The sequence below is a fragment of the Podarcis melisellensis genome (assembly GCF_964234715.1).
Source record: "Podarcis melisellensis genome assembly, chromosome: 15".
NCBI classification, from domain to species: domain Eukaryota; kingdom Metazoa; phylum Chordata; class Lepidosauria; order Squamata; family Lacertidae; genus Podarcis; species Podarcis melisellensis.
The window spans coordinates 30,040,367-30,051,399 of NC_138532.1; the positions used below are offsets into that span (position 1 = coordinate 30,040,367).

The following is an 11,033-nucleotide window of genomic DNA, read 5'->3' on the forward strand; positions in this document are numbered from 1 at the left end:
CCACTGGCCTCCCGCTTGGAAAGCCTGCGGGGACAGGAGCACTTCACACGTGCTCAGAGGCGGTGCTGCGTTTAGTTGCGACTCTTATCTCGGGGACTCTCCAGAAAAATGGATTTCGAGGTTGGAGTCCCACTGGGTGTATATGTGGAGCAGCAAAGAAGCTGCTCTGAGCACGTTTAAACTTGCAAGTCAGCGAATTTCAGATCAGGGTGTATTTCAAACCAGAGCACATTTACGTGATATGGCCACGAAGCTTGCTGGTCTCCGAACATGTGCAGAGCGCCACGCTTTCGCCGCTTGAAAATCAGCCTTAGCAGCGGTGAAATCAACAGACCTCACTGGTCAGGGTAATGCGTTTCAGATCAGAGACGCGGCCAGGAAACTGGGGCGCCTCTGAGCATGCACAGAAAGCCTCCCTTTGGGCTCCTGGCTCAAAACTCTGTCCCCGCCCCTTCTGCTAAGGAGGCTGCCGAGTCCAGCCAATCTGAAGAGGGCGAGGAGGGGGCGGCGCCCAATTTGAAATCTTTTCAAGGACCCGCAAAAAGAGGACCAGATCTCCCAGCTGCAAGCGGCAGAGGTGAGTTTAAGGGGGGCTCTCTGGGGTCCGGCTGCAATTATTATTAGCCAGATGCATGCATGCAAATATCGGGGCATCATAGAGGCTCCCCCTTTGCACCCCAAAGCAGGATGCGACGCGCCTTTCTTTGCAACGCGGAATAAACCGAGTCTTACATTCCTGCAGGGCGTGGGCGAGCAAAAGCATACAAACGAATAAAATACAAAACGATCGGGAACAAGCTCGAGTACACAAAACAAAACGTAGACTGGGCGTTTCCCCGCGTTGCCAGGAAAGCAAAATATTTAGAAATCGTTTTGCACGGCCAGAGTAAAAATGGATAGCGCATTTATCCATTATCCATTTATCCTCGCGTGCTGTTTCCGTCTGAGTATCTCTTGTTTTCAAAACAAAATTAAAAAATTCCTTCCAGTAGCACCTTAGAGACCAACTAAGTTTTCAGACCAGCGACCAGTGATGCTTGGGAATGCTATCCAGCTACATAGAGTTTTGAACACAAGAAGATCCTGCTGGATCAGGCCAATGGCCCCCATAGTCCAGCATCTTGTTCTCACAGTGGCCAACCAGATGCCTCTGCTGGGAAACCCACAAGCAGGATTTGAACACAAGAGCCCTCTCCCCTCCTGTGACTTACAGGAACTGGGATTTAGAAGTATTGCTGCCTCTGACCGTGGAGACAGAGCACAGCCACCCTGGCTAGTAGCCATCCATAGCTCTCTCCTCCTCCATGGATTTGTCCAATCCTTTTTTAAAGCCATCTGGGTGCCTCCTGTGGGAGGGAGTTCCACAGTTTACCTATCTGTCCAATATGCATCTTCATTGAATAGACATGAGTTCTACTGTTATGAGAGAGGGAGAGAAAAACTTCTCCATCCACTCTCTCTATGCCATGCTTTACTTTTAAAAGCATTTATCACGTTGCCTCTTAACTCGGCTTTTCTCTAAACTAAAAATCCCAAACGCTGCAACTTTTCCTCATAAGGAAATTGCTCCATCAATCCCTTGATCAGCCTGGTTGCCCTTTTCTGCACCTTTCCCATCTCTACAATAAATATAAAGCTAGATCAATTCTCCTGCATTCTGCTTACCATTCCCCTGCCCTAGTAAACACAAAATTGAATCTCCTGATGTGAATTTGACCGACCCCTCTTGAATAATCCTGGTGGTTAGCGACTGACAAAAATGCCTGCCTTTGTTCTCCCCTCCCCTCCCTGTAACCCTTTTGTGATCTTATGGACTAGAAACCTGAGTTGGCTTATTTACAATATTTTGCTTAGAGGAGCCTGGCACCAGGAAAGGGAAGATGGCATCTGTGTTCCAGAGTGTGGTGGGGTCTGCCGTCGGCTGGCGAAATCACGAGATCCTGCCTGACCTAGAGGAGAGTCCGCTTCCGGACAGGTTCAGGAAGAAGTCTTCTCGCAACATGACGTCCATGCGGATGTCTCTGCGGAAGCGGATGCCTTTAAAAGAAGTGGAGGTGAACTTTGACGAGAATCCGACATGGGAAAGCCTGGAGGCCAAGGAGAAAAGACAGAACTTGCAGACACTTACGAGGACAGCTAAGAACGCCTTTGGGACAGTGTCGCAGGTATGGGTGGCTGCAATGGGCAGGTATTCAAAGAAGTTCAGATCCAGCTACTGGAATGCTAATTCAGCTTCCCAGAAGCCGTTTACAAATAAAGATAAAACAATGGCATTATCACTAAAGCAATACTAGTGACGATAATGTAAGACTTTTGAGACGTTAAAATAGCAATAGACTAAAAACGGATCAAAACTCGCACCAACCTTTTTAAGCCTTGTCTGAACAAAAATGATTTTAGCAGGTGCTGAAAAAAGTACAGGGCTATCAACAGTGATTTCCCAATTGCCATGTTAGAATATAAAGTTCATGTGGCTTCTGTAAATGGGCCACTTCTGCAGATTGAAGCAGTCAAGCGGGCAAGATGATCTTGTTGCAGTTCAATATCTGGAGAGTAGCATGTTTTCTACCCCATGCATCCCAGAGCCTAAATCCCAGACACTGCCTTAAATACATTTTTTTCCATTTCAGAAAATCCAGAAAAGCTGTCAAGGCCCCACACGCTCGCTAGTCTCCTCCTGGAACAAAGCTTCTGTGGGTGGCAGCAGCAGGGGCTCTGCCAAAACCCAAAGCAGGCCGCCCCGGACCCCTCGCCGCAAGAGCAACAGGCTTGCCATTGTATCGACCCCAACATCTGACACCAGGATTGTGTCCCCATCCGGCAAGAGATCCCCCTTTCAACCTGGCTCCTGCCAGCTTAACAAAGAGCTCCTCCCTCTCCGGAGATCCATGAGGGCTGCAGCCTTGAGAAGCCCATACGGTTCTCCTGCGTCTGTCCGACAAAGGAGGCAAGTGGAAGAGAAGTCTGCTGCTTGCTGAGCTAGTTTGCCAGCAAGGGCTTAGGAAGAAGGAATGGAGGGTTGGAGCCTTTCTTATTTTCAGGCTCAAAAGGTGTTTCCAGTGAGGCTGATGTTTTGATCGATCAGCTCTGTGGCTGGGCATCTCTCCTGCGTGCCAAAGTTCCTGGTTACAGATCCTGGCCCCTCCATGTAAATTGCAGGCTGGGGGGAAACATCTTCTTTGCTTCGAAATATAAGGCCACTCCATATGTGAGATCTATGTCAGCCTTTCCAGCAAAGAGGCATATATCTTTTTTTGCCCAAGGGCCACTTTTCTCTCTGGAGAAACCTTTTGGGGGCCACATAGCAATTGTGGGGCAGGGCCAGAGGTTATTCCGGGGATTGCGATGTTTCCTGAGATCAAGGAGGAGGGTTTTCATCTGTGTCTGGATAAAGGTGGGCGCCATTTCGATTCAAGATGGTGGACTGATCCTTTCAAAACTGCAGTGACTTTATGGTGTCTTTGAACTCCTGAACTCCTGTATTGAATAAGAATAATAGATTAAGAACATAGGAGCCTTCTAGATCAGGCCAATGGCCCATCTAGTCCAGGGAGGAAGTTCCATAGTATGCATTAACTGTATGCATTAACTGGTTTAATGCTTAATTTTAAATTGTTGCAACCCACTCTGACACCTGCTGATGAAAGGCGGGGGATAAATTTAATTAACAACAACAACAGACAGAGCAAAAGATGTTACTCTTAACTTTGCAGAGTAGACTACATTCCTGCCATGGAGAACTCTGAGATTTCTGTACATACACAGCCCCCCTCTCTCTCTCTCCCCTCCCCCTCCCTCCCTCTTCTGGTTCACCCATTCAAAGGAATGTCTGTTATGTTCTGCAGAGGCTACTCCTGCTGATGGTCCTTGCCTGAATTCCCCCATAGCGCTAATCCTAGGGGCTCAACCTGGCTTAAGAGAGGTCAGTTTGAAGTGCTCTATAGATAAATCTATACGTTTTGGAAAGTTGCTTTCCTGCCCGCTGTGCCTTTGCACACCTCTGATGATATCATCAATGCTTCTTGAGATCAAAGAGCGGGGCTTTCATCTGTATTTTGGATACAATCGGGTGCCCATCTTAATTCAAGATGGCAGACTGGAACCTTTCAAAACTACACTGACTTTATGGTTTCCTGGAATTCCCAAGCGATGAGGCCATTAGAATTAAATAAATAATAATGGACCGGGCTAGGAAGACGTCCCCAGTCTCTTGCTCAAGACCTGATTCATGACCCTCCTTTGTTCTCTCTCCATTGCAGACAATTTGATTGCAACCTGGATCTGGTCTCCACCGGCATTCGCCAGTTGAAGCGTCTCTCTCGGGCCTTCAACGACATCATTGTCCAAGAAGAGAGGTGAGCCCGTTGTGTGGGGTGGGGCTTCTTCCTCCCATTGGCCAGGCTACTTGCCTGCTATTTAGGGCGGGGCTGTAGTTGCCTTGACTCTGCCCTGTGGCGGGGAGTGCATTACTTGAAGGTGGCCTGTGTTCAGATCCTCCTGGTCAAATGTGCTTTTGTAGATGGAGGCTATTTATTTCTTCAGTGAGAAATTACCCCTTAGGGTTTTTTTAAAAAATCTCTAAGTGGTTTACATAATAGTATGAAACAGTCATTAAAAAACCCCCACATGATTGAAAACAGGCTTTAAAGACAGCAGACAATAACATTATCAATATCTTTTTATGGGCACCCAAAGCAGTAGGCTGTATTCTACTTGGAATAAACTCGCTTAAATGATCAGGCCTCAGCTGAGGATTGGACTAGAAGAGCCTCCGTATCCCTTCCAACTCTGCAATTCTATGATACTAGGCATGTCAGTTAATGTCAATGATTCTACTCTGAGTAGAACTGATACAGCCGACTGCAACAAAGGTGCCTGCCTAATGATAATCGGCAAGGCGTTGCCACCCCTGTCTGTGCTAAACATTTAAAGCAGTATTGCCATGGCTTCCCCCAAAGAATCCTGGGAACTATAGTTTGCTGAGGGTGCTGGGTGGCCTCTAATCCCCTCCCAGTGTGCTACAATTCCCAGAGTTCCATGGGAAAAGAGATTTACCACTTTGGGAATTGAAGTTCTGGGAGAGGAATAGAGGCTTCTCAACAAACTACAGTTCCCAGGCTTCTTTGGGGGAAGCTACAGCTGTTGCATGGGAAGAGGGATTTACTGTTAAACCACTCTGGGAATTGTAGCTCTGGGAGAGGAACAGGGGTTTCCTGACAGCACCCTCAGCAACAGGGTTGGGGGTTCTTCCAGCCCCTTCAAAATGCATCATAAGGCACCTAAGGATGGAAGTAAACATCAGAAGGAGCTGGTGAAAAATGGCTCTGTTGCTTTTACAAGCACACTCCACTCTACAATTATTTAGCATTTCTATTTTTCCATGTATGAACATATGGAGGGCATCCCATGTTGGTTACCCTGCATTAATGTCCTTGGTTATCAAATGCTGCTCAATCCCCCTTTTAAACTTTTTTTTTCCATTTAGAGTTGTTGCTTTTTAAGCTGGATGGCACACCTACCAGGGATGTTGTTGCCATAGTTATTTCCTTCCTGCACTTGCAGGGAGCTGGAGGACTGGGTGACCTTTCTGGTCCTGTCCAAGCCCACATCTCTATGATTTTGTTCCTTGCCAATCCAGAGGAACGGAAAGAAGGTTGTGGCAATGGGGGGTGGATGGCAGGTGGTGGAGCCCAGGAGCTTGGCCCTTAACTTTCTGTCCTGAGATATTCTAGAGGACAGCCTGTTGCTGACCAAGGCTCTAGCGGCATCAAAATGGAACCACCTACGAGCCAGTCGAAAATCTCATACCTTTTCAGCTTGTAAACCCTTTGTTCCTAATATTCTCTCCATCTACTAGCGATATGAGAGATTCTCTCATTTCTAACTGAAGAGAAAAAAAACAAACACCCAGGTAAAAATGTGCTCTTTTTGTTTTGCTTGGAATATTCTCTAACACACCCGTTTCCTGCATGAAGAACACCAGCTTTTAAAGATATATGTGCATGCTGAATTAAAGCCCTCTTCGGAATCTTTACCCCCTGGTTTTCTATGACAGCTACCCCCCTGAATAATACCAGCCTTCCTTAAAGTGTGCCAAAATGGAAACTTTTATGTGTTTGCAGATGGTTTGGGTGGGTACATGGGTGTCAAGCAGCTTAGCCAGTGCATTTCTTCTGGGTTACATCTACAGAAGTCTAATGTCTAGTTCATGGGAAGTCATGGTACCCCTCTATTCTGCCTTAGTCAGACCCCCACCTGGAGCCTGGGTCCAGCTCTGGGCACCCCAGTTTAAGAAGGATATTGGAAAGCTGGAAGGTGTACAGAGGAGGGCAACCAAGACGATTAAGGGCTTGGAAACCATGCCTTATGAGGAACGGTTGAGGGAGTTGGGGATGTTTAGACTGGATAAGAGGAAACTGAGAGGTCATATGATAGCTACCTTCAAATATCTGAAGGGCTGTCTGTCACATGGAAGATGGAGTGGGCTTATTTTCTGCTGCTCCGGAGGGTAGGGCTCACGTTACAAGAAAGGATATTCCAGCTGAACATCAGGAAGAACTTTCTGACAGCAAGAGCTGTTTGACAGGTGGTGGACTCTCCTTCCTAGGAGGTTTTTAAGCAGAGGTTGGATGGGCATCTGTCATGGGCGATTTATTGTAGTTGAGATTCCTGCATTGCAGAGGGTTGGGCTGGATGATGCTTGGGGTCCCTTCTGACTTCTATGATTCCATAAAATGACAAGGAAGGAGATTCCGACTAAACATTAGGAAGAACTTTCTGATGGTAAGAGCTGTTTGACAGTGGAACAGACCCCCTAGGAAGGTGATGGACTCTCCTCCCTTGGAGGTTTTTAAACAGATTTAAAGTGCCTGGCCGGCACTTTCTTGATCTCCTGGGGTAGAGGATATAGAAGCATGATTAGTCGCACCAACAGGGTAAAGAACAGCTTCTATCCATGGGCTGTTAGGCTGCTGAATGAAAAGACAACAACATGGCAACTGACTTTTGGGTTTGGTGGGTATGCGTCAGTAAACGAAGGGAATTAAGACTAAGAGAGCTGAGTGGGGGGTGCTCGAGTAATCTCACTGTATACAAGTTGTACAAGTGACAATAAAGTATTTCAATATCTGCCATGGATGAGACTCCTGCATCCCTTCCAACTCTACGATTCTGTGAAATGTTGTGCTGCATCACCAACCATGGCCTGCCCTCAGTCAGCCCTCACTGGCTTGCCTTCTAACGTCCAACCAACCAACCCAGGGGGTTGACAGCCCTGGCTGTCAGCTTCCATCCACACCAAACATTTAATGTGCTACGATGCTCCTTTAATGTTTGACGTTTTAATTTGCTGGCAGCTGCCCAGGGTGGCTGTGGCAGCCCTGTCAAATGGGCGGCATCTATTCCTTGGGATGTGTCTGCCCTGTCTTCTAACTTGGAAGTCCTTTCTGTCTCCCAATTCGATGTGAGATGTTCTTAACACACTTTTCTCCTTCTCTGCAGAGATCAAGCCATTGTCAACTACTACCAGGTGATGGCGCAGAACTTGCGGGCTGCCCAGGTGCGGTCCCGAAACCTCTCCCAGTCTTCGCTCAGGAGGCGGGTGGCCAAACTGCGCTGGGAGCTCAGCAGCTGGGCTGAGAATAACTTTAAATAGTATTAATCTTCAAGAATATGAAGGGTGTGTTTGTTTGTTTGTGTGTGTGTGTGTGTTTATCTTACTTTTTAAAAATAGTGTTTTTTGTATTCTACTCTGAATAAGCTTGTGTTTAAAAAAATGCACACTAATTTTTGTAGCATCTCAGTGAAACTACATGGATTTTTCTTCCAATATATGTGAACGTCTGTGCTAAAACTGATCCTATTTATGGCATTAAGTCAAGCTGAACCAACCTGAATTTCATCTCTCTTTTATTTGAAGGCTGAGGTGTAAGTGTATCAATGAATAAAAGGAAATAAAGCTACAATGCTGGCCTGCTTAATCGCTGGAAAGCGGGAATGAAGGACGTTGTGGTTCCTTCCAGATGTTGCCGAACTACAACTCCCAACAGCCACCACTGCCAGTGATGAGGAATAATGGGAGTTGCAATCCAGTAACATCAGGAGGGCACCAGGTTGGCAAAGGCTCATCTAAGCCCTGCTTTAGCTTTTTATATTAGGAAGACTTTACCATCTCATTTTTAATTGTTCCCTGTTTGGGGCTATGTGTGTCATTTAGTACGCTATTAAAAGCACCAGCCAAAGTTAGCTGGGGGTGTCTGTATGACACCCTGCCCCCTGCAAGCCAACTTGAAGGAGGCCCAAAGAAGAAGCGTAAAATGTGACACTGAATGCAGCTTCCTGGTAATTTTGGGCTTTGATTTAAAAGAGAAACACCAAGCTTCTAGTCCTTATGCATGAAAGGAGTTGGCTGAAAAGGTTTTGACAACACACAACAAAATATTGGGCCTTTGAAAACATTCAGCATCCTCTAGTTTGAGGGAGGGAGGCTTCAGTCCACCCACCCGCTGTCCTTCCTAGTCAAAAGATAATAAATCACAAAAAAGCCAGACTATTTACATAATTTATGTGTGGAGCGGTGAGTTGGGTCCCTTTTTAATTTTTTTGCTTAGCAGAGATCTCCCATAATGCCAGACCTCTCAACTTCTATGTATTTCTGCTATCTGCTCCAACTTGCTCCTCTCCTAATTTGGGGGATGCTGGGAATTAATCTAACTTTTGGTGACTCCTCTGCAACTTTCCCAGTCATTCCTGGTTGCTGGCTCAGGGTACAAAATGATGCAACCAGAACTGCCCACAGTCCTCTCGATGGGCAAATTGCAAAGAAGACAGTCAGTTCCAGAACCAATGCTTAACTTCCTTATTGTGTGTGTTATTGATTTTTGTAGATAGTGAGTGTAGATTATTTGAGGAAGTCACAATCACACAGCCTTTCACAGGGATATTTCCAGCCCTGGTCTTCCTCCCAATGCAAATTAACACCCTCGAGGGAGCAAAGTTTTGCCAGGCCTCACCAAGAGCCCATTTTGGTTCAATCTTCAATCTTGAAAACCTCCATCCTTCTAGTGACTGCTTTAATTTTTTTTAAAAAATTGTTTCTATACCACCTTTTTATCCATGGGGGTGGCAGACAGAATTTGACCCCCCTTTTAAAAATACTGTTTATTTTCATGCTACAGAGGATAAATTTTGAGAAAACAATTGTTACAACAGTAAACAACAAGTAACTTGTCCTGATATAATTTTACAGACTTTTATCATGCCATGTTGACCCCTCTTCATTTAATCCCCCCTACCCCCCTGTGAGGTTGGTTAGGCTGAGAGGTTAGTGGCTGACCCAAAGTCACTCAGTGAGGGCTTCATGGCTGAGTGAATTATTTGAACCCTGGTTTTTCCCAGTTCCTAGTCCAACAATCTAACTGGTCTACCACACATGCCTTTTGAATGCAAACTCACATTGGGCTCTGCATCTTGATTTGGGATTCAATTAAGGCTCCAGATTTTAAACAGTGTCCCATTTCCTGATTTCATTTTCTAACTTGTGTCTGATCAGAGCAAGCCATTCTCTCTCCCTGCTGCATGGCTGAGTATTGGAAAAGAAGCAAAGTGTTTTGTTTTGTTTTGCTGAAGAAAAATTGAGCTGTTTAAACATCAATGGCCCCTGGCAACTGACTGAGGCTTCTCAGGGTTGGTTAACTTCAGATGCCACAGGGGAAAGTTGCCCTTTAAAAAAACTGGTTGGGATCCAACTTTCAAAACAAAGCTTTTCTCTTTAAAGTCTGTCTCCTTTTCATCTTCTGTGGGTCCTCCTTTGTCTAGATGGAATTTAGCTTAAGCAATAGTTGAGATGTTGCTTCCAAAACTTGACTTTGCAGATGTTTGGTGAGTGAGGGTGGTTCTGAAGAAAGAGCAGATTTAAGCAGGAAACTGCCTTGTGCTGTGTCCATGTTGCTCAGCATTCCCGACACGGGACTGGCCGAAATTCTCCAGTGTTTCGTATTTCCCACGCTGCCAGGGAGTGAATCCAAGGCCTTCTGCGTGCGAGGCAGGTGCTATACCATTGAGCAGTGGTTGTTCTTCCCCATATTCCTTGGTTTCTGTGTAGGCCAACATGACAAGAAAGTTTGCTTCTGTAAAGGCAGGAACTCCAGGGGCCCGTGCAGCAAACCTCTTTGCTCTCTGAAACTCCCCCACCACCAATTTTTAATTCTTGCCCCCATTTTTCCTTCTGGCTCTGTTATAGCTTGCCTATTCTTTCTCCTGGCTAACTTTCTGGTCAGAAGGACAAATGAAAGGGTTCCATTTCAATGCTGAAGGACTGCTTCAGAGGGATGGTCCCTCTGGCATAACATCTTAAAAAATGTAGTATAAACACCGACAACTGGGAAACACTGGCCTGCGAGTGCCCCAATTGGAGAACAACCTTTACCAAAGGTGTCATGGGCTTTGAAGACACTAGAACTTGGGACGAAAGGGAGAAATGTGCTAAGAGGAAGGCACCTATGATTCTATGATTCTATATGGTGTTTCCTGCTTGGCAGGGGGTTGGACTCGATGGCCCTTGTGGTCTCTTCCAACTCTATGATTCTATTCTATTCTACCTTTGGCAAACCCTCACCGTGGTCGACTCCTGCCTGGAAACCTATGTCCCCACTGTGGAAGGATGTGTGGATCCAGAATTGGCCTCCACAGTCACGGACTCCCTGTTAAAACTGTGTTTATGGAAGACAATCTTACTCGGCTATGAGTGATCGCCAAAGAAGAAAGAAGAAGTTCTTAGTGGTATGAAAATAGAACCTTATGCCTGGAAGCTGCACCTGAAAATCCCCTTCAGATGAACTTTGTTCAAAGGGGATTTTAAGATGCAACTTCCAGGCATAAAACTATTGTTTAATTACGCAATGAGCAAAGGGCATTCCTAAGGAGACCGGCCCTTTGTTGAAGTCCTTCAGCACACAAACAGATCCAGCTTCTATCTACCTCATAATGGCCCATTCAGCCAGCTGTAACAGCCAATGCTGTTGTGGTCAATGAGT

The 11,033-nt window shown here is 46.0% G+C and overlaps 1 protein-coding gene across 3 annotated transcripts; it reads left to right on the forward strand.

The window, feature by feature from the left end:
* The first annotated feature begins 304 nt into the window (after positions 1 to 304).
* On the forward strand, positions 305 to 7,964 carry PIMREG (PICALM interacting mitotic regulator). 3 transcript variants are annotated; one of them, XM_081889705.1, is made up of 6 exons: positions 305 to 577; positions 1,855 to 2,165; positions 2,631 to 2,947; positions 4,260 to 4,355; positions 5,858 to 5,911; positions 7,501 to 7,634. In XM_081889705.1, exons 1-5 carry the CDS (start codon positions 400 to 402, stop codon positions 5,886 to 5,888), a joined length of 933 nt encoding a protein of 310 aa, XP_081745831.1. In that variant the 5' UTR covers positions 305 to 399; the 3' UTR covers positions 5,889 to 5,911; positions 7,501 to 7,634. The 3 variants fall into 3 exon arrangements, with proteins under 3 accessions (XP_081745831.1, XP_081745830.1, XP_081745832.1); XM_081889704.1 differs by lacking the exon at positions 5,858 to 5,911 and having other exon boundaries at positions 306 to 577; positions 7,501 to 7,964; XM_081889706.1 differs by lacking the exon at positions 5,858 to 5,911 and having other exon boundaries at positions 488 to 577; positions 1,819 to 2,165; positions 7,501 to 7,964.
* Positions 7,965 to 11,033: the final 3,069 nt, after the last annotated feature.

Coding starts and splice junctions, on each gene's coding strand:
- PIMREG (XM_081889704.1), top strand. CDS start 400: ATGCACAGAAAGCCTCCCTTTGGGCTCCTGGCTCAAAACTCTGTCCCC. Junction 578..1,854: donor CCCAGCTGCAAGCGGCAGAG/GTGAGTTTAAGG, acceptor TATTTTGCTTAG/AGGAGCCTGGCACCAGGAAA. Junction 4,356..7,500: donor ATCATTGTCCAAGAAGAGAG/GTGAGCCCGTTG, acceptor CCTTCTCTGCAG/AGATCAAGCCATTGTCAACT.